The following is a 22,271-nucleotide window of genomic DNA, read 5'->3' on the forward strand; positions in this document are numbered from 1 at the left end:
GAGATGGAGGATAACATGTGACTATAATAGGAAAGTCAAAGAAGCATGTTTGGGTGAAAATGATAGATTTGGTTTGGCAAATGTTAGATTTGAGAAACTAAAAATCGTGTTATATGAGTCACTTTTTTAAAGTTAGACATTTGAGTCTCCAATGTGGCATAGAAGTGAAAATGTCCAGTATATACTTGGAAATTCAAATCAAGAAATTAGAACATCATATTCTTGCAAACAAGGCAAATAAGATGTTGAATAAGAAACCAATCTACCTATACACACACACATGCATAGTATGATGTTTTGCTTTTTTTTTTTTTTTTCTTTCTGTTCCTAACCTCTCAATCTGAATTTTTGTGTATTATTTGACAGGTGTGAAAAAGAAAGCATGAACTTTACCCCGACACACACCCCTGTTTGCAGAAAGTAAGACATTTGCTTAGTTTTTTGTGTTGTTAAAATAAAAAGACATCTGTGGTCTTAGTCTTAAATTAGCAAAGCAGCTAGAAAATGCTTAGAAACCTATTTTCTAACTCTTTCTTTGAACTATATTAGATGTCATTTCTCTATTCATACTATGCAGAATTTGGATTTAAAAACTGTGCATGTTAAATGGTAATATCAGGATTCTGGCCATTTAAGTGGGCCTGGTACAGTGCCAGTGGGCACTGGACTATAGTGGAACAACAAGTGCACAAACAGAGGACTTTTCATTTTGATTGCGCCGTCAGCTCGCTGCATGTTGTGTCATCTTCATCTCTTGTTGCCACAACTCTTTTCTGTAACACAACTGAAATATCTCTGAATATTAAACTATTTCCCAGGCTTATTAAAATTGAAAACATGAAACATGAAGTAAACAAGTATTTCTGTCACAAGCTTTTGATTATTGAGAGAAAATGTTAGTTGTTTTTCTTCTTCTTTATGCTAGTAGCGAAGAGTACATTTTAAATTCTCTCCTATAAATGCTCACTTACTAAGAGCACTGGCAGCAATCTTCTTTACTTGCAACTGTGGACTACTGGTAGTGTAAAGTTTCTCCATGCTGCTGTTTATTTTGTTATGTTGTAAATTGCATGCAGTTAACCAAACTGGATTAATTTTCACATGAGGGTTGCTCCATTTCTGTATCATATGTTTCTTAACTCATTGTTTTAGCTTAAGTCTCTTGTTTGCTAAAGGCAAGCAAACAACTAACCAAACACTTCTTGTCCAGCCTTTCATCAGAGTCTTTTGCCATTTATAACATCTAAACCTAGCTGTGGAATTCAGATCCCTAGAAACTAGGATCTGCTGTGGTTGTGTAACCATACAACTATGTTCTAATTCTGATTTTTTTTTTTGAACTTTTTATGTGAATTGAGTGAAGGTTTTCAGAGAAGATCATCATCTAATCTTGATTTTTATGTTTATCATTCTTTTCCTTAATAATTTTGCTTCTTACATACATGCCTTACTAAAAACAAACTATTATTTTTTAAGTTTTGATCTTAAATGGTAGCATCTTCTTTGTATACATCTACATACATTTTTCCATTTAGTATGTTTGTACGGTTCATATCTATTCATTCATGTATCTCTAGCTCATGGTTTCTAATAAATTAAAATATATTCCATTGTATAATATACCATAGTTTACATATCCGTTTTTCTAGAAAATGGACATTTGGGTTGTTTACTATTATTATAAACAGTGTAATAGTAAAACATGAACACTTTCCTATACGTCACCTTGTGCACAAGTTTCTCTAGGACAAGAAGAATGCAGTTTTATTAGATTCTACATTTGCTTTCTGTAGTTATATTTGTTACCATTCTATAAGCAGTCTCGTATAAGTGCCCTGATTGCTGTGTAGCTTAGTGTTACGTTTTCTAATTGTTGATATATGATTTTATTTAGTTAGTATTCTGTTTTTAGTCTCTAACTTGTACTTTAAATCTAGGTTCAAGCCATTAATAATTGGAAGGCAGTTCATAAGATTATTTATTGTAACATCAAACGTTAAAGAATTAATTACACCTTAATTATTAGCACTTTAAGAAACATAAGCCTCCTTTTTATTAAATTCGTATCGCATAAATGTTCAGACACCTCAGTGAATATATCCTTTCTAATTTCACATGTGCTAACAGTTGACTCCAAACACAGTGTTTCCTCCAGGTTCAGTGGTTCCACCAGGTGGAGGGGAATGTCTTTCCCAGATTCAGATTCACCTTTGCCTTCCATTGAAGACCGCCTCGCCGTCCTCTGTCCTTCTCAGGAGCTTCTGGAATATTTTAAAAATAAGATGGCCGAATGTGAGACAGAAAATGAGGATCTACTGAAGAAACTGGAACTGTACAAAGAAGCTTGTGAAGGGCAGGTAAGAAAGAGTCAGTGCATGCCCTTTTAGGACTCTGAGTAATTATGTCTGTTCAGTAGTGAGAGAAGATCTTGAAGTGCTACCTTGTGTCACATGCAGATATTTCATAAAAAATAATCAGTTTTGATTTCCTTCTCTATCTCAGCTCAGCAACCCACCTTCTAGGTCCCTCCTTGGATTGTAATCCCTGCAGAACTGCTTTCACGTCTAAAACCTTAAACTCTGAGAGCTCAGTCTCTCTTACATATTCCCAGTTATTTTACCCCATTACACCCGACTACTCTAATGTCACAATTATACCTCCATAGCGCCTTGATGTTTCAGTTTTCACAGTTCTTCATAAGGAGCTCTGGTGTCACAGTTGGTTAAGCATCAGGTTGCTAATCATAAGATTGGTGGTTCAAATTCACCAGTCACTCTGTGGGAAAAAGATGTGACAGTCTGCGCCTGTAAAGATTTACAGTCTTGGAAACCCTATGGAGTAATTCTCTTCTGTCCTATAAAGTTGCTAAAAGCCAGAATCAACTCAACGACAGTGAGTTTGGGTTTTGAAACGCTTTGTAGCTGCTACCTGGTGTGGTGCTGTGGGTTAATGTGTCACACTGCAAAGTCATTTGAACTGCAAAGATTGGTGGTTCAAGCTCACCAACTGCTCCTTGGAAACCCTATACAGGGTCGCTATGGGTCGGAATTGACTTGAAGGCACTTAACAACAACATGTCTGATACCATGTCTTTTTCTTCTAGCCTAGACTTTACTATGCTTCACGACAGTAACAGTACTGCCTGCACATGACCCCTTGTTTGCTCCACCCAGTGCAGGGTCGCTATGAGTCAGAACCGACTCCATGGAACACCACCACCACCACAGTTGTGACTTACTCCAGTTGTCTACCAACTATTCTCCTAGGGCAGGGCTTCTCAGTCTCAATATTAGTGATATTTTGAGCCAAGTAATTCTTTGTTGTCATAGCCAGATGTCCCCTGGACTGGGTGGGGAGAAGAGAGCTAAAATTGCCCCTGATTGAGAACTGCTGTTGGGAAAAGATCACAAAACGTTATAAAATACGTTGATGTTAAATAATTCAGCTGTCACCCTCAGTCACTACCCAGCGCTTTTCTATCCCATCTATAGTTAGTTTCCTTGCCCATTCTCCTCTCCCTCCACATCTGTCCCTTCACAAATGTGCAACCTGCAACCTCTTTTTAATCCTCCTCTCTCAACAGATAGTCTTACTTCTTAGTTCACAGAGGAAATTGAGACTCATTTATGAACTCTCTTCCTGCCTATCCTCACCTAGCTACCTGTATCTATAGCCATCTCTTAACGCTTCAGGAGACAAGGTGTCTCTGTCTATTCAGGCGGAATTGATTCAACATTAAACTCTGGCCCCTGCTCTTGGGCCTCTTAAGAAAGGCACTCCATCATTTCTCCCCCTTTTTGTTATCTTTTAAACTTCTTGTTTGACATTGATTTGTTCTCTGTAATATATTAACATACTCAAGGGTTTCCCAATTTAAAAGAAAAGAAAAACAAAAATCCCTCCCTTTGTTACACTTACCCCTCTACCAACTCTCTTACATAAGCATACCTCAGAGATACTGTGTTGTTTCCAGACCACTACAATAAAGCGAATATTGTAATAAAGCAAGTCACACATATTGTTTTGGTTTCCTAGTGTTTATAAAAGTTATGTTTACACTATACTGTAGTCTTTTCAGTATGTAATAGCATTATTGGTTGAAATACTGGAAATATGAGACTTACCAAACTATGACACAGACACGAAATGAGGACATGCTGTTGGATAAATGATGCCAACAGACTTGTTCAGCCCAGAGTTGCTGAAAACCTTCAATTTATTCAAAACAAACAAACAAACAAAAAAACCCACAATATCAGCAAGCACAGTCTAACAAGGTGTGTCTGTGAAGATAGATGCCTTTCTTTTCCCAGCCCCACTTCCAGAAAAGTCTGACTTTCTCACCTATTTAATGACTTGGTGAGTTCAGTTTGGTCTCTGTATTTACTACTTCACTGAAACAACTCCTCCCATGGTCTCCAGGTACCTCTTTGCGATGATCAGCTCTTCTTTTTTTGACCTCTGTGGTATTTGTCACTGTTGTCTTCTCCTTTCCTAAAAATCCCATTTCTGTGTCAATTTAATTCCTGGTGTCTAGTTTATGTCTCTGACCTATTCTTTACAGCTCCCCTTTTTCAGTTCTTCTAGATTCCACAACACATGATCTTAGTTAGCCATGCATCTTCCTGCTACGTATGTAGTAGTAACTTCCAAATAATTAGCCCTTATCAAACTTTTCTCCCAAGTGACAAGTGAACACATCCCTATTTGAACTGATGTCCTTTTTCTAACTTGTCTCCCAACACACATACATACCACTACTACTCCCCCATTCCTTACCCCTTAACTTTTCCTTTATTCTGTGTTCTGTGTCTTAGTATCCCTGCTGACAGTTTTATCCAGCCCCTTATACTCAATTGTCTGGCAAGTCCAATTGATTAAGCTTCTAAATACTTTGTTTCCATTGCCACATCTCCATCACTGTTCTCATAGTGTTAGTTCAGACTCTTACTGTATGGAGATTACCCTTCATACTGGTATTCTAGCCTCCAGTTTCACGCCTGTCTTGATTATCTAGTTCTGCTGTTATAGAAATACCACAAGTAGGTGACTTTAGCCATCAGAAGTTTATTTTCAGAAGTGCGAATTCAGAGTGCAGGCTCTAGGGGAAGGCTTTCTCTCTTTCTTGGCCTTCCAGAAGGTCCTTATCATCTTTCAGCTTCTGTTTCCTGATTCCTTGGAGCTATCATGTAATCTGCTTTTTAAAATCTCAAAAAAAGTTGACTGAAAACACACCCTATGGTGTGGTTGTTGTTATTGTTGTTAAGTGCCGTCGAGTCGGTTCCGGCCCACAGCAACCATGTATAGGGTTTCCTAAGAGCGACTGGTTAGCATGAACCGCCGATCTTTAATTTCAAATGGCTTTGCAATCTGGTGCTGTAGGATAAGTACTGGACTGCGAACCACAAGGTCAGCAGTTCAAACCTCCTAGCTGCTCCTTGGAAACCCTACACAGGGTAGCTATGAGTCGAAACTGACTTGACAATTACCAACAACAACATAACAAAGGGAACATGTGATTCCATATGAGAAGCACTGGAATGCAAACCACAGGGTCCAAGATTTGAGTGTGCCAGCCACTCTGTGTGAGAAAAATGAGACTTTCTGCTTCCTCAAAGATTTAAAGCCTTGGAAACTCTATACATGGTCCGTATGAGTCAAAGCCAACTCAAGGGCACCTAACAACAACAATAACAGACATAACAGAAAACTGTATTTTCAAATGGGATTGACCACAGGTATATTAGGATTTACAACACATAGTTTTGGAAGACACAATTCAATCCATGGCAAAACCTCTCTGGTTGGCTTTATTGACTCTGCAAAGGCTTTCAACTGTGTGGAACATGAAAAGCTATCGAGAACATTGTGAAAAATGGGTATTCCAGAACATTTGATTGTGCTCATGAGGAACCTGTATTTAGACCAAACAGAGCAAGGGGAAATGGAATGGTTTAAAATCAGGAAAGGTGTGTATGAGGGTTGTATTCTTTTACCACACTTACTCAGTTTGTATGCTGAGCAGGGTTGTATTATTTTATCATACTTACTCAATCTTCATATGCTGGATTGTATGAAGAAGAACATGGCATTAGGATTGGAGAAAGATTCATTAACAACCTGTGGTATGCAGATGATACAGTGTTTCATTCTGTTGTATCTAGGCTATGGGTTGGAACCCAGTTGACAGCCCCTAACAACAGCAAAATGTGCCCAGCCTCTGTTTATCTCTCTAGCAGTCTCTTAGCCATCTTTCCATTTTCAACTCTTAGGTGGTGGTCTCTGACTTCCCAAACAAGCTTCAGAGCTGTTAGACTCCTGCTGCAGCTTTCTCCAGCTTACCGAGCATACTCCTTCATTAGATAATTATTTTATTTTAGGTGTTTGCTTGTCTGCATCCCCACAAAATTCGTAAGCTCTTTGTAGGCAAAAATCATATCATGTTCATGTTTGTTTTCTAGAGTGTTATAACAATAGTTACTACTTAAGAAACTCACTGCGTTTTATATATAATGGACTCACTCTTACTCATAGTGACCTTGTGTAGGGTTTCTGAGGTTGTAAATCTTTACGGGTATAGACAGTCTCATCTTTCTCCTGAAGAGTGGCTGGTGGGTTTGAATTGCTGACTTTGCAGTTAGCAGCCCAGTACTTATCCTAAGTACTACCAGGACTTCTTATTCATTACATATAGAAAACATTAAAAAATATATGATTAGAAGTGGTCGGGACCCCTCAGAGCAAACTCCCTTACAAAACTGAGACTCAAGGGGAGGTGGTCTGGCTGGTGACCACGTTGATCACCAGTAAGGGGAAGAGGGCGACAAAACAACCATGAAGTTGTGAGCTAAGTCTCCATTGAATGATTTCCAATCTGTTGGGACTGGGCTGGCAAAAGGAAATGGGGATAAGACTCTGTGATACGATAGTGAATAATTGCCATCAGGACTGACTGTGAGGGTAGGAAATACAGAGGTAGATTTTTTTGACAAAAGGAAGGGAGAGATTGATTTTGCAGCCCAGGAGCAGAGGTCCCTGGGACCATCAAGTGAGAAGAGCAGAGAGCAGGACCTTACCCAGAGAGGCAGAGATGCCAGGGATGGAGATAGAGCTGATGATGTGGAAAGATGGAGTGGCTGGGGACACTAAACTCAGGGAGGGAGAGGGGCTGTGTGCTGACGGCCAGGGGCAGGCATGTTGGGGTGTACCCTTTAGTTATTTGATGATGCATGAGGGGATTGTAATTATTGCAATGAAACAAAATACGATAGGATGAATGTAAAACTGATATTCTTCCATGTAAACATCACAATAAAAACTTAAAAAAAAAAAAAAAATATATATATATATATATATATATGTATATGATTAGACTGGAGCTCTGGTAGCATAGTGGTTACGAATCAGGCTGTGAACCTTAAGGTCAGTGGTTCGAAACTACCAGCTGCTCCACAGGAGAAAGATGAGGCTTTCTACTCCCGTAAAGATTTACACCCTCAGAAACCCTGTACAGGGTCGCTATGGGTCAGAACCGACTGGACGGCACTTAAGAACAACAACAACATATGATTAGAACATGTGAGTCTATGGAATTTGGGGTTCTATAATCTCTCAAAGGAGTCCTGGTGTGGTGCCATAGGATACCCACTTGACCTCAAGGTTGGTTTGAGCACAAGGTCGGTGGTACAGACTCACCAGCTGCTCCTTGAAAACCCTATACAAGGTCACCATGAGTCAGAATGGACTCAGTGGCACTTAACAACAGCAGCTCTCTAAAAGAAAATTAGCTTTGGCATTATATGCAAATTTGAGACTCATCCTGTAGCTTTTAAACTCAAGTTTATACATAGTCTATTACTGAAATTGGTATTGATGAAATTATTCACTTAGGAATAGATTTACACAAAAATCATTCGTTTACGGGTTTGTTTTTCTTGCAGCATAAACTAGAATGGGATTTGCAGCAGAAGGAGGAAGAGATTACTGAATTGCAGAAAGCTTTAAGTGACATGCAGATCTGCCTTTTCCAGGAACGAGAACATGTTTTACGTCTCTACTCAGAAAATGACCGACTGAGAATCAGGTACTGAATTGGAGGAGGGAAATGTAGGGGTTACAATTTTTAATCACTCTAGACATGATAAATTTCTCTACAGTCATTCACTTAGGTTATATTCGCAGGAAACAGACTCTGAGATGGAGATTTGCTTGCAGGGTGGTTACTGGGGAGGCTCTCAGGAATAACATCTATGAGACATATGAGCAGAGGGACAATTTGAACTGCAGTGCTGTGGTAACAGAAGCCTTAGCCAACACTATAGAGAGCTACAGTGGCCTTTCTGAAGCAAAGGGGTTGGACTTCTGTGTTCCCACATGAACTGTTCATTGGATACAGACTGCCCCCAGGGAGAGGATAAAAACTTGGATGAGAAGCAACCTTCAGGCAAGGGCAATTCCTGGGAAGGACTCAGCTCCTGGGGAATGGGTGTCTTGATAAATGCTACCATGTGGATGGGCTTAAAGACATATTGAGTGAAATCAACCAATCACAAAAGGGCAGATATTATATGACCTCACTTATATAAAAAGACGAAAAAGCAAATGTATTGAGACCAAAGTTTATTAGTGGTCACTGAAAGGTTGGTTTGAACTGCAAGATCAGCAGTTCAAACTCACAAGCTGCTCCTTGGAAATCCTGTACAGGGTTGCTATGAGTCAGAACCAACTCAACGGCACTTAACAATAACAACAGCCCAGATGCTGGAAGGAAGGAGGAGAGGGTGGAGATTATGGTGATGGAAAAATCACTCTGATTAAGTGTAGAGTTGCACAACCAATTATTGTAATAGTTGTCAATAAGTTGTACTCCTATAAAAAAATTGAATTGGCAAAAGTTATATAATAAATATATATACAACAATGACAAAAATAAGAGCAGCTGCTGAGGCTGCTTATATACAATCAAACACCTCTTGGAATTTGGATCCTTGGTTTGAAGGTTTAGACTTATGGTTTCCTTGGACAACCCTGTTTATGGCTAATAACATGTTTAGTGCTTCTGTTCTACCTCCTTGCTTTTTGTGTAGTGCCTGGGTCTTTAAAGTTTGCAAGTGGCTATCCAAAACACATTCGGCCTTCATTCACCTGGAGCAACAGAGGAAGAAGGAGAGTGAGGAATAGAAGGAGAATATGAAATGTGTGGCTAATTGCTTCTATGAACAACTGCCCCCTTTGCCATGAGACCATAAAAACTGGATGGTGCCTGGCTACCATTACTGAACATTTTGATCAAAGATTCCATAGGAAAATCCTGATTGAAAGGAGGAAAGGGCAGATCAGAATTTCAATTTCTTATGACTTTTCTGGAGCCATGGAAGCTGGATGAACTCCTGAGATAGGCTTTAAAACTTAAACCAAATCTGGTCTCCTTAAAACTGAACAATAGCTTAGCTAAACTATTAAAAGTAACTGAACATTATGTTCTTTTTAAGAACTAGATTGTTGTTGTTAAGTACCATCGAGTCGATTCTGACCCATCGTGACCCTGTATCGGGTTTCCAAGGAGCAACTGGTGCGCTTGAACCACTGACCTTGCAGGGCATGCGACTTCGCTGTCTGATGCATTAGCCCACAGCGCTACACCGGGACTCCAAGAACTAGATAGGAGAACTCAAAATATGGGATAGCAGCCTTAGGGAGGCAGTGAGTTTATGTTAATGGAGGAGAAATGCCTCAGAAAAGGAGAGGGTATAAATGGTTGAAAACACATCACTGAATTGTACATAGCAGTTGAATTGTTAAGTTAAATGGGAAAAAAGGTTAGAGAATGAATCACAGCCAGTTTACTGTAACTGATATCAAGATCACAAATTATATTGGTTATCTTTCTACCTTTTTTACTATTTTTCTGCATTTCCTTTAGATGGCACCTCTGCTATCCAGGTAATTAATCTGGTGGGGTGTGCAAACCCTCATCCCTGAAGGGTCTGAATTTCTGTCATCAAGCCCTTTTTGAGTCATAGCTTCTGCAGTGGGTGCCAAGTCTTAAGTCAGCAACCCTAAACAGAACACCCATTGCCGCTGACTCAATCACCTCCTGTGGATTCAGTCAGTCCTCCTGCCTGGCCTGGAATGTTTCTTCTGCCTTCTGGTCTCTTGAACAAGGAGCCCGACATGATGGAGTGGCAGATACAGCATGAAGTCCTAATGGACTCTTGCTGTGTTTCATGGTGGATGTATTTCTCCTCAGGAACCAGGACCTCTAGAACCCCAGAGCCTAGAGACTGTGGGGAAGAAAACAAAAATCTCCTGAGTGATGATAACTGAAGTCATTCATTTTTCTACCCTTTGGCTTATGAACCTGTGTATAATATGTTTTGGGAACACAGTGCCATCTAACCATTGTTGATTTAGGGTCCTGGTGTGACGTTGTGGGCTAATGTATCAGACTTCAAAGTCGCTTGAACTGCAAGGTCAGTGGTTCAAGCTCACCAGCTGCTCCTTGGAAACCCTATATAGGGTCGCTATGGGTCGGAATCAACTCTCGACGGCACTTAACAGCAACAACACTGCAGTTTGGGGAGTTCTAGTGTGGCATTGTGTGTTAATGCGCAAGACTGCAAAGCCATTTGAACTGCAAGGTCAGCGGTTCAAACTCACCATCTGCTCTTTGGAAACCCTATACAGGGTCGCTATGGGTTAGAACCAAATCAAGGGCACTTAACAGCAACAACAACAACTGCATTTTGGAGAATGGGATCCCGTCAGCTAGAGGAATCATCTCTATGCTGGCACTTCACCTACACCTTTAAAAGGCTTCTTCCTTTGCTCCCAGGCTGATACCTTCTGGGTGATGTAGGGCAGTAGATCATGTTGGTATGTGCCCACTTTTGTATCACCTTTGCTGTACAATGAATCCTTTGATTTGTTGTAGTGTACTATAGGATTCCATGTCAGTGGATCAACACATTAAGTCCTTGAATAGTGGCCTCAGCTAAAGACAGAAAAAGCAAACCCATATCTGGAATATATATCAGATAAATCACTTGACAAGATAAATTACTGCCTCTTTCAGAGTTCATTATACTTAACTTGCCACCTAATGGCTGGTGGTCTCATTGAAGATGGTGCTCAGAGATATCCTGAATTGAATCAAAGACATTGAGCTTTTGTACCTCTCCTTCCCTTCCCCCCACCCCCCGATTAACCAAGCAGTGGATGCAGGCTGTCACAGAGGAAGGGGATGCATAAGCTTGGGACGCAGGAGAGGCAGTTCCCTTAGGCTTAGGGCAGTCCTGGAGCGAGACTTAGTTATGAGGCATCATAGGCAACATTCCTGGCAGTTGGGGGAATGAGCCCATCAGTCCTGTTGAGGGTCATTTGGGTAGTACACCCCAGCATCCTCCACAGTTTCCTTCTGTTGTTGTTAAGTGCTGTCGAGTCAGTTCTGACTCGCAGTGACCCTCCCTGTTCAAGGTTTCCAAGGTGAGGCTGGTGAGTTTGAACCACCAAATTTGCAGTTCAGACTGACCTTGTGGTCCAGGACTAGCTAAATTATTTTCTGGCTCTTTTTGCTGTACTGAATACAAATACCTGACATTTTTAAAAATTAGAGCCAGAGTCTAGATGAATCCTATTCAATTTTCATTTGAAGTTACTATTATTTTAAAAATAAGTCAGTCAGTATGGAGATACTTTTAGCAGAAAAAGTTGCTTATTCTTGACACATAATTTGTACTTACTTTCCATGGGAATTGCAGGGAAGTAGAAGACAAGAAAAAGATTCAAAGTCTCTTGGTTCTTGTGGGAACAGATACTGGAGAAGTGACCTATTTTTATAAGGAGCCTCCCCACAAAGTAAGTAAATCTTTGGTGTAGCATGGTGAGTATGGCTTTTATAAAATATAGGCTAGGGTCCATAATTCAAACAACTTTGGTACATGCTAAAGAAGATAGATGGAGATTTAGCCATAATAGTCTCAAATTTACTTGAGTTTGTAGAGAACTTTTCTATAACTACAGAAAGCATTATAGTTTTCTTTTCTTTGAAAAACTCTAGAAAGTAGCATTGTTTACCCCATTTTATCGTCTAGAAACCTAAAACACAGAGTAGTATATGTTGTACCAAGATAAGAGAGAAAAGCCTTAGCAGACAGTATGGAGGCATGTTTCAGTACTTCAGTTTCTCTGTAATCTTTGTTTATACTAGATGTAAAAGTAATACATGGTCTTTATTAAAAACAGACACACAAAGTGTCATATAAAAGTGGCAGTCTTGACCTAAATGTGAATCCCAAAATTATGAAGGCCATCAATGAAAAACTAGGGACAAATGTGAGGGCAATAATTCAGGGAATACACAGACTACCAAACATTTTGAAAACTATACAAACAAAAGTAGACAAAATAAATGATTGGGACATACTAAAGATTAAAAATTTATGTGCAACTATCACATAATTCACAATAAAACATTAAAAAATACCTTATGTGTACCATCAACCAACCAAAGGGTATACTCTTAAAGCCTACCCCCAGTTGTCAGCACACAGCCCCTCTCCCTCTCTGGGTCTAGAGTCCCCAACTGCTCTATCTCTCCACATCATCATTTCTGCCTGGTTGATGATGGGGGGATTGTAACCATGGCAATGAAACGATGTACGATGGGTTGAATGTAAAGACTTAAATCTTCGTTTAGTAATGGCTAACAAAAAAAAAACAAAACAGACCTGGATTTGTAAAATATGGACAAACTTGGAAAAGAATCAGAATGGGAAAAATAACAGGTTGATGCTCTGCTAGAAACTTAATTTCCCTCTTAGAAAAGAAGGCAGTATGTGTATTGCATAGCAACCAAATCCCTAGACTGGCAAAGTCGAAAACAAGAGTCTCCCACTCAAAGGTGGTGGCAGACAACCGAGCTTTGAATGTATGTTGCTCTCCACAGTTCTGGAAATAATCCAGTCTCCTACACCTAAAAGTCTTCTAAAAGGGCTCAGTATCCCTCTTCAGGGAGTCCTGGTGTGGCACTGTGGGTTAATGTGGTGGACCATAAAGTCAATTTGAACTGCAAGTTTAGTGGTTCGTGCTCACCAGCCACTCCTTGGAAACCCCACATATGGTTGCTATGGGTCGGTACCAACTCGATGGCATTTAATAACAACAACATGCCTTTTCTGAGTCTCCCATTCCAGGACTTTAACCTCTAATTTTTCATTCTGATTGTTGTTCCACTTCACCCAAATTTTAAAAGTTGAATTCTGGGTTGATTTTACCTTATCAGCCATTACTAAACCAGTTCCAACCAGTTCAAAGCTTTGCTTCAGGAGCATTCGATCGCTTTTCATTCTTTAAATAGGTGTTCTGCACATTGAAGACACTGTGCCATGATCATACCAGTTCTTCATTTTGGCATTCCTTTTTCTATCAAATAATACAGCACATTCCTCCATGCTTGGATTAAGTGCTCTTTGTATACTTCTTTTGGATACTGAATGGTGCAAATGGTTTGTACTCAAGTACTAACCTAAAGGTTAACAGTTTGAACCTACCCAGTAGTACCATAGACGAAAACTCTGACAATCGGCTCCTATAAAGATTACAGCCAAGAAAATCCTGTGGAGCAATCTTACTCTGTAGTCAGTGGGTTGAAATGAGTTGGAATCGACTTGACAGTATCTTTTATTTTTTAATGTTCTTACTTGTTTGCTTTTTTGTTTTGTTTTGCAGGCTTCTTTACTATATCATTACTTATAACTAGGTTGCAATACTTTTCCTTTTTTCATTATATTATCGTTTATTATTGCAAATACATCTATGTAACTTAACAATATATGTGCATCAGAAGACTTCACCAGAAGAGTAAAAAGGGAACCTACAAAATGGGAAAAAATCTTTTGCAACGATACATCAGACAAGAGACTCATTTCTAAAATATATAGGAAACTACATCACTGTCACAGGAAAAAGACAAATAACCAAATTGAAAAATGGGCACAGGACATGAACAGACACTTCACCAAGGAGGAGATCCAGGCAGCCAACAAACATAAGAAGAAATGTTCACTGTCACTAGCCATTAGAGAGATGCAAATCAAAACAACAATGAGATATCATCTCATACCAGCAATAACAGCAAAGATCAAAAAAGTAGAGGACAATAAATGCTGGTAGGGATGTGGAGAGACTGGGACACTGCTGCGTTGCTGCTGGGATTGCAAAATGGTCCAACCTCTCTGGAAAGCAATATGGCGCTTGCTCAGAAGGTTGGAAATAGAGATACCTTATGATCCAGCAGTTCCTCTACTTGGTATTTACCCACAAGAAATATGAGCCATAACAAGAGTAGATATATGCACACCAATATTCATAGCAACACTATGTATAATAGCAAAAAGATGGAGACAGCCTAAGTGCCCATCAACTGAAGAATGGATAAACAAACTGTGGTACATACACACAATGGAATATTATGCTACCTTAAAGAATAACAAGGAAGCTGCAAGCTACCACATAACATGGATGAACCTTGACATTATATTGAGTGAAATTAGTCAGTCACAAAAGGAGAAATACTGCATAGGACCACTACTGTAAAAGACTAAGAAAAAGAACCCATACTAAAGTGGGGGTGGGGATTCATTGCTGGTTACCGGGATGTGGAGGGTGGGGTGAGGGAAGGGAACGGAAGGCAGAGCACAGGGTAGGGAATAGATACAGGATAGTTTGGGTGCTAGGGAGGGGGGCAATACACAAGAAGGAGGAGGGGAATGGAAAAACAAGGAGGATGGGAAAACAATTAGGCAGGTTTGCATGGGCTAAGTGAGACAGAGGTAAATAATGATGTATGCACAACCTTCGAACAATAGGGCTGTGGGATACAGAGATTAAGATGTGGTTGGAATGGGAAAAAGGGGGGAAATAATGTTAAGATGCTTGGCTGTCTTTTGAATCTTGGTTTCCCTGGCATACCATTATAAAGTAGACACTTGAGGGGGAGAGAAAGGAATAGCCAGAAATATTACCATAGAAAGCCTGTAAGTCCATCTTCTGCCTATAACTGATTGGAATACCTAAAATGGGGCTACAGTGTGCCTAGTGAAGGAGGCTTCCAGCGGAGCCTTTGCATTACGTAAGACCATAGATGGAATCCTGAACCCCATCCAGAATCTTCAGAGGTGGGAAATTTCCACTTGAAAGGACAAGTAGATCAGCCTGGAGCAGCTAGAAGAACAGAAGATACTTCATGAAAGAAAGACAGTCCAACTGATTACTACAAGAACAAACAAGTTGCCTGCTCAGGTGACATCAAGGCAAGTGTTCGGGTCCCCTCACAGCAAACCTCCTTCCAAGAATCAATGGGAATACACGAGCAGAAATGCGCTCTGATTACTCACTAATAAGGGGAAGTGAGGGAAAAACAGCAATGAATCTGTGAACTAAGCTCTACAATGTTCAATAGATTCCTGTGAACCTGGGTGGAGACCTGGTTAGCCAGCAGTGTAGCAAGAACTGGGGACTCTTGGGCCCAGAGTGAGTGACATAGCCATAGAGGACTAGAGTGGAGAGTGAAGTGTCCAGCTGATGAGATGAGAGGGTATGTGCATAAGAACACCCACACTCGCAGATAATAACCACTTGATCTGGCTTCAATGACTGGATGATTAAAGCTCAACTAGAAGAAGAAAAAGAAGCTCTGGTAGTGTAGTGGTTACGAATTGGGCTGTGAACCGCAAGGTCAGCAGTTCGAAACTACCAGCTGCTCCACAGGAGAAAGAAGAGGCTTTCTGCTCTCGTAAAGATTTATAGCTTCGGAAACCCTGTGTAGGGTCGCTGTGGGTCGGAACCGACTCGACGGCACTTAACAACAACAACAGAAGAGGAAAAAAAGAACAATCTGATACAATTTGATGAATTTGACCTACACCTATGGATGCAATAGCTCAAAAGAGGGAACAAATCTTTACAGCAAGGATCATTCCCACCCCCTCCATGTGCAGAGTAGACGGGATGGGCAATTTGGACATTGTCTACTCAAAATAGTGGGGGGAGGGCTACAAAGGCAAGAAGTAACTGGCTTATAAGCTTTTAAGAGGGAGTCTAGATCCAGAGGGTGTGGAGGAAGGTAGAATCTCCACTGAGTATCCAATCTGTGTGGGCAGGACTGATGAAAGGAGATGGGGATATTACGTAAGACCATAGGTGGAATCCTGAAGCCCATCCAGAATCTTGTGGTACAATAGTGAATAATTGCTCTCAGGACTGACTGTCAGGGTTGGAAATGTAAAAGTAGACATTTTGTAGCAAAAGGAGGGGAGAGATTGACCATGCAGTCCAGGAGCGGAAGTCCCTGGGACCATCAAGGGAGAAGAGCGAATGCAGGACTCTACCCAGAGAAACAGTGACACCAGAGATAGAAGCAGAGATGATGCCATAGAGATATGGAGCAGCTGGGAACTCTAGACTCAGAGAGGGAGAGGGGCTGTGTGCTGATGACCAGGGGGCAGGCTTGCAGGGTATATACCCTTTGGTTGTTTGATGATGCATGAAGGGGATTGTAACCATGGCAATGAAATGATATAGAGTAGGATGAATATAAAGCTTACATTCTCCCATGTAAACTATCACATAATTTACAATAAAACATTAAAAAAAAAAAAAAAAAGGGGGGGGGGGGAGCCTAGAACCAGAGGGCACAGAGGAAGGTAGAATCTCCACTAAGTAGTATCCAGTCTGTCTGGGTGGGGCTGATGAAAGGAGATTGGGATAGGTCTCTTGTGTTACAATAGTGAATAATTATTATCAGGACTGACCGTGAGGGTTGGAAATGTAAAGGTAGATGTTTTGTAGGAAAAGGGGGAAGTGATTGACTTTACAGTCCAGGAGCGCAGGTCCATGGGACCATCAAGGGAGAAAAGCGGAGTGTGGGACCCTACCCAGAGAAACAGTCATGCCAGAGATGGAGGCAGAGACAATGTCATGGAGAGATGGAGTGGCTGGGAACTCTAGACCTAGAGAGGGAGAGGGTCTGTGTGCTGATGACCGGGAGGCAGGCTTGCAGGGTATACCCTCAGGTTGTTTGATGATGTATGAAGGGGATTGTAACCATGGCAATGAAATGATACACAATAGGATGAATGTAAAGCTAATGTTCTCCCATGTAAACTATCACTTAATTTACATTAATAAAACATTTTTAAAAAGGGGGCAGTCTCTCATAATCCTGTACCCCAGAATAAACCATTATTAATAGTTTATTATGTGTGGTTTCAACTCTTCCCACTCATAGCAATATTTTTGTGTGTGCACTATTTTTGTTTTACTTTTATAAACTTACTCCATGAGCATCTCTATACATATATACATATGTATACTTCTGTGTTTCTATTAAATAGTTCCTAAAAGCTCTGGTCAATTATTGCTAAATAGCCCTGGAATTTTATTTTATGAATTTTTTTGTTTGTACCACCAGGAGTGTATTTTATCCAATTTTATCCCTGTGTATCCTCTTATATTCATGACATCCTTCTATGCTTATTCCAATTTTGACTAATTTGCATTTAGCCCAAAACAAAGATAAGGCGGCAAGATAGGGCATGGAAAGTGGAGAGATGAAAATGGGGAGAATGCTGACACATTGCAGGAACAGCTGCCAATGCCAGGGGACAATCTGTGTATAAATTGTTGAATGGGAAACAAATTTTCTGTGTAGAATTATACCTAAAGCACAATAAAATGTTTTTAAAAAATTTTTAACCCATGTGACTTCTGAATAGTGCTTCAGCTATATGGAACTAAGTCTAAAAAGTGAAATACTACATTTATAAAAGTGTCACTTCTACATATTTTTTTGCTTCTTCAGGTCACCATTCCCCAAAAGACTATCCAGACTTTAAATAAACATGAACAGAATGAATCTTCAACTTTAAAAGCAGGTAACAAACATATTATTTTAAATTCTCATTGATTTCAGAATTCTAAAGCACAGTGCCAATAACTAGATTGTATGAGCTGGAATTGACTTGAAGACAGTGGGTTTGGTTTGGGTTAAACAATGTCCATAATGATGGTCTAAGATCCTACTGAGCTTCTCGAATCTTCAAAGGAATTAAATCTTGTTCAGTGCAATTTTAGTGCTGCTTATTTTTAAAGTCATCAGATCTTCTGAATATTGAATAATACCTCATAACCAAAGTGTTTAAAACAGCTCTTTTCATTCTTTGCCCTTTCTGATTAAATAGAACTTCATAGAGAAAATAGATATAATTCTGAAGGAAAATCTAATAGTTCTTTCTACAAAAAGAGATGTAGTTGTTATCTAGGTGAAATCCTACAGAGTTCCCTTAGAGAGATTCCTGTTTGAAAAATTAAGCACTGTAATTGGAGTGTGCTTTCCTTTTCCTTTCTTACCTTCTCTTTTAGGTAAATGGAATCAAACTCCTCTGCAATGGATACCAATATTTGTATAGCAGAAACAAAGATGAGTAAAGTTTTGTTTTCTATTTTAGATCCTAAAGTAAGTAAAAGAAGACCAGCAATGAGAGACAGAGAAGAAAATACTGAGCAATACCAAAGAGACATACAGACGCTTATCCTACAGGTGAGGAATTGACAAACCCATATGGCATATTTTTCCAAGTTTATATTTATATAACATACATTTATTATCATGTAATAAGTCTCTCCTTGCACACAGATCTCAGGTAGACATCATGTTAAGAAAAATAAGATGGTTCCTCATATCAAAGAGCTAGTATTTTCAAACCATTGTTCTTTGTTTGACCATTCTAGAAGTGCTAGTCTGAACCTTCAGTTCATTCCGTTTATATGTTAATCTCCACCCAACAAAACCATCATAAAGTAAAAATTATTTTGTGTTTGGTTTAAGGGATACTCAGAGTTGCAGAGGAAAGCTTGTCTGTGCTGGTAGACTGTCATTTGATACAGTATTTAATATATAAACTCTCTTTTTGTTATTTAATTGTATAAACAGCAAATTTGTTTCCCATTCAATAGTAAAAAGAAACATTCTTTGGTGGTTACAAGGGATGCATGGGAAGGGGGAATAATTCACTGGCTAGAGGGTAGACACATGTTAACTTGGGTAACAGGGAAGGCAATATACAACAAGAAAGAGGTTGGCAGAAGAATGATGAAGGTCAGAGAAGACACTGGGAGATGTACAAGAGTTAAACATAACAAAGGTAAATACTGTTATATATACAATCTTGCAATAACAGTGATCTGTGGATAGATAACATGGGCTGAGTGGGTTGGGTGGAAAGATATGAGTAGACCCACAAATATGTAAAGGTTTGACAGAGGATATTTATGCATGGATATTTACTTTTGCTGCAAACATCCATGAATATGGGGGATCATATTGTTAAGTGCTGTTGAGTCAGCTCCAAATCATAGTGACTCTGTATGGAATTTCTGAGGAGCAGCTGGTGAGTTTGAACCACCGACCTTGCAGCTCAAACCAAGCTTGTGGTCCAAACCAAGCTTGTGGTCCAGTGCTTATTTTACAGCACCACACCAGGAACATACTGGGGGCAAAATTGAAAACATTGTAAACAATACCAAACAACTTCAGAGATGACTTGGAGGCTCAGGACCATAATCTCGGGGTACACCATGGTCAACTGGCATAACATAGTTCACAAGAACAGTGTTCTAAATTCTACCTTAGTGAGTAGTGACTGGAATCCTAAAAGCTCTTGAGCAGCCGTCTAAGCTGCAGCTATTGGTCTCTCCCTGTTTGGAGGAAAGAGGAGTGATGAAAATTGAAGACTCTTGGAAACAACTAGTCCAGTGGATTAATGGAACATGTGAACATAAGTTTCCACAACCCTGAGGCCAGAAAAATTAGATGGTGCGTGGCTATCACTACAAACTGCTCTAAAAGGGATCACCTTAGAAGGCCCTGGATAGAATGGGGGAAAATGTGGAACAAAATTCAAAATAAAAATCTTCAGGCATATTGGTCAGACAGAGACTGGTAGAACCCTGAGACTATGGCTTTGGTTACACTTCATGTCTGTAACTGAGCTTACCCCCAAGACTCAATTTTCAGCCAATCAGTAGATAGGTATACGGGGACAATAGTGTGAGATACAAACACCATAGAATGGTCAACCATTCAAGATCAAAAGAGCACCATTTACTTATAGACAAAATTCAGAAGCATGGGAAAGAAGGAGAAATGGAAACAGGAAACACCAGAGAGGAAGTAGGGTAAGTAATGTTACATTGAAGGCATTGCAGTTGAGATTGAACAGAGTATATGATGTGTTGGATATGAAACTGACAATCTTCTTTGTAAACCTTCACTCAATTCACAATAAAATTTCTTTAAAAAAAAAAGAAAGAAATGGAAGCAGGAGAGCATACCTCACTCCTTGATGACTTTTCTAGGTGGAAGCCCTGCAGGCTCAGCTGGAGGAACAGACCAAGCTTTCTAGAGAACAAGTTGAAGGTCTCATGGAAGATAGACGGATTCGCGTTGAGGAAATACAAGTTCAGCACCAGAGAAATCAGGAGAAAATCAAAGAGCTAACCAAAAGGTGAGTGTCCAAGAAAACCTATTCCTAAAACATTGTTTTAGCCTGGGAGGCCAAGATGACCAAACTTTGTCTCTCATACTTTGGACATAATGTCAGGAGGGACCAGTTGCTAGAGAAGGATATCATGTTTGGTAAGGTGGAGGATCAGAGAAAAACAGGAAGACCCCCAGTGAGATGGATTGGCCAAGTGGCAGCATCAATGGGCTCAAGCGTGGCAACAATAGTAAGGTTGGCCCAGGATTGGGCAGTGTTTTGTTCTGCTGTGCTTAAGGTCACTATGAGTTGGCACCAACTTGATGGCATCTAACAACAACAAAACATTGTTTTATTTTACTGAATGGGTAGTCCTTACCTTAAACCTATTTTTAGAAAGGAGGAATGTATATAAGTCCTGGTGTGACACTGTAGAATCAACACTGGACCGTAAACCCCAAGGCTGGCTCACCAGCTGCTCTTTGGAAACCCTACACAGGGTTGCTCTGAGTCAAAACCAACTTGATGGCACTTAACAACAATAACTGTAAATGGTGCCCTTATCACCTTTGGCCATTCTGATAACAGAACACAATAGATGGATCTTGATAGAATGGAAACAAAAATAGAACAGAGCTCAGATTCTTAAGAAGTTCAGACTTACTGGGTCAGTTGAGACTGAGGACTTCCCAAGTCTATTGCCCTAAGATACTAAACCTTAAACAAAACTATTTCATGGAATTATAAGACCAAACGGTCAACATTTTCTCAAAAGCAAAGATGAGATGGCAAGAGGGGATAGGGAAACTAGACTACTAGAAACAGAACAACCAGACTGGAAATAATGAGAAAGTTGACACACTGTGAAAGCTGTAACCAATGTTGCAGAACAAATTGGCTAGAAATTGTTAAACAGGAACCTAACTTGCTGTGTAAACTTTCACTGAAAATGCAATAAAAGTAGAAGTTAATAGACACAAAAAGAAAAATTGATAATAAACGTGAACAGTCCTGTCCTTAAGCAGCATGGTATCATGGAACTGAAAGGGACCTTGGAAAAACTATTCTTCAGGCACCCCTGCTTTTGCATGTGAGTGTCCAGGTTTTATCCAAAAGTGATATTTTATTGTTGAAGAGTTAGTGGTCATTTTACACACTTCTTTTAACCCGTTTTAGTGTCTTAGCTTGATTCTGATGGTTAAGAAATGTTCTTTTATCCACTGATATATGTTACCTTACTTAGAGACCCTGTGTAGGGTTTCTGAGGCTTTTTAAAATCTTTCTGGGAGTAGAAAGCCTCTTCTTTCTCCTGTGGTACAGTTGGTGATCTCAAAACACTTACCTTGTGGTTGTTAGTTCAGTGCTTATACTGTAGAGCCACCATACTCCTGACTTAATGTAGTTGGACCCTTTTGTTTTGTTTGGCCCTTCATGAATGGAAAAATATGATCTTCCATACTTGTACAACAAAACAGTACAAACTCTTACCTACCTGCCATTCCTTAACTTCCTGTGGTCTGATTTCATCCCTTCCATTTTATTAAACATGCCCTTTCTAAGGTCATCATTAACTTTTTAATTTCTAAGATGACTTATATCTTTTCAGTCTTTATTCAGTGCTTATAGAATCAAAAGAAGATGGAAGGAATACACAGAATCACTGTACCAAAAGGAAATGGTTGATGTTCAACCGTTTCAAGAGGTAGCATATGATCAAGAGCCAATGATACTGAA

The 22,271-nt window shown here is 39.8% G+C and overlaps 1 protein-coding gene across 1 annotated transcript in view; it reads left to right on the forward strand.

Moving 5' to 3' along the window:
- The first annotated feature begins 382 nt into the window (after nucleotides 1–382).
- Nucleotides 383–22,271, forward strand: part of CCDC77 (coiled-coil domain containing 77) — a 44,398-nt gene continuing 22,509 nt past the window's right edge. Inside the window, exons 1-7 of the mRNA XM_006862774.1 lie at nucleotides 383–420; nucleotides 2,120–2,357; nucleotides 7,941–8,083; nucleotides 11,760–11,856; nucleotides 17,861–17,933; nucleotides 18,507–18,598; nucleotides 20,416–20,564. Coding sequence (XP_006862836.1) covers nucleotides 383–420; nucleotides 2,120–2,357; nucleotides 7,941–8,083; nucleotides 11,760–11,856; nucleotides 17,861–17,933; nucleotides 18,507–18,598; nucleotides 20,416–20,564 — 830 coding nt within the window. The remainder of the gene's footprint in view (nucleotides 421–2,119; nucleotides 2,358–7,940; nucleotides 8,084–11,759; nucleotides 11,857–17,860; nucleotides 17,934–18,506; nucleotides 18,599–20,415; nucleotides 20,565–22,271) is intronic.

The sequence above is a fragment of the Chrysochloris asiatica genome, unplaced genomic scaffold (genome assembly GCF_000296735.1).
Source record: "Chrysochloris asiatica unplaced genomic scaffold, ChrAsi1.0 scaffold00050, whole genome shotgun sequence".
Lineage (NCBI taxonomy): Eukaryota > Metazoa > Chordata > Mammalia > Afrosoricida > Chrysochloridae > Chrysochloris > Chrysochloris asiatica.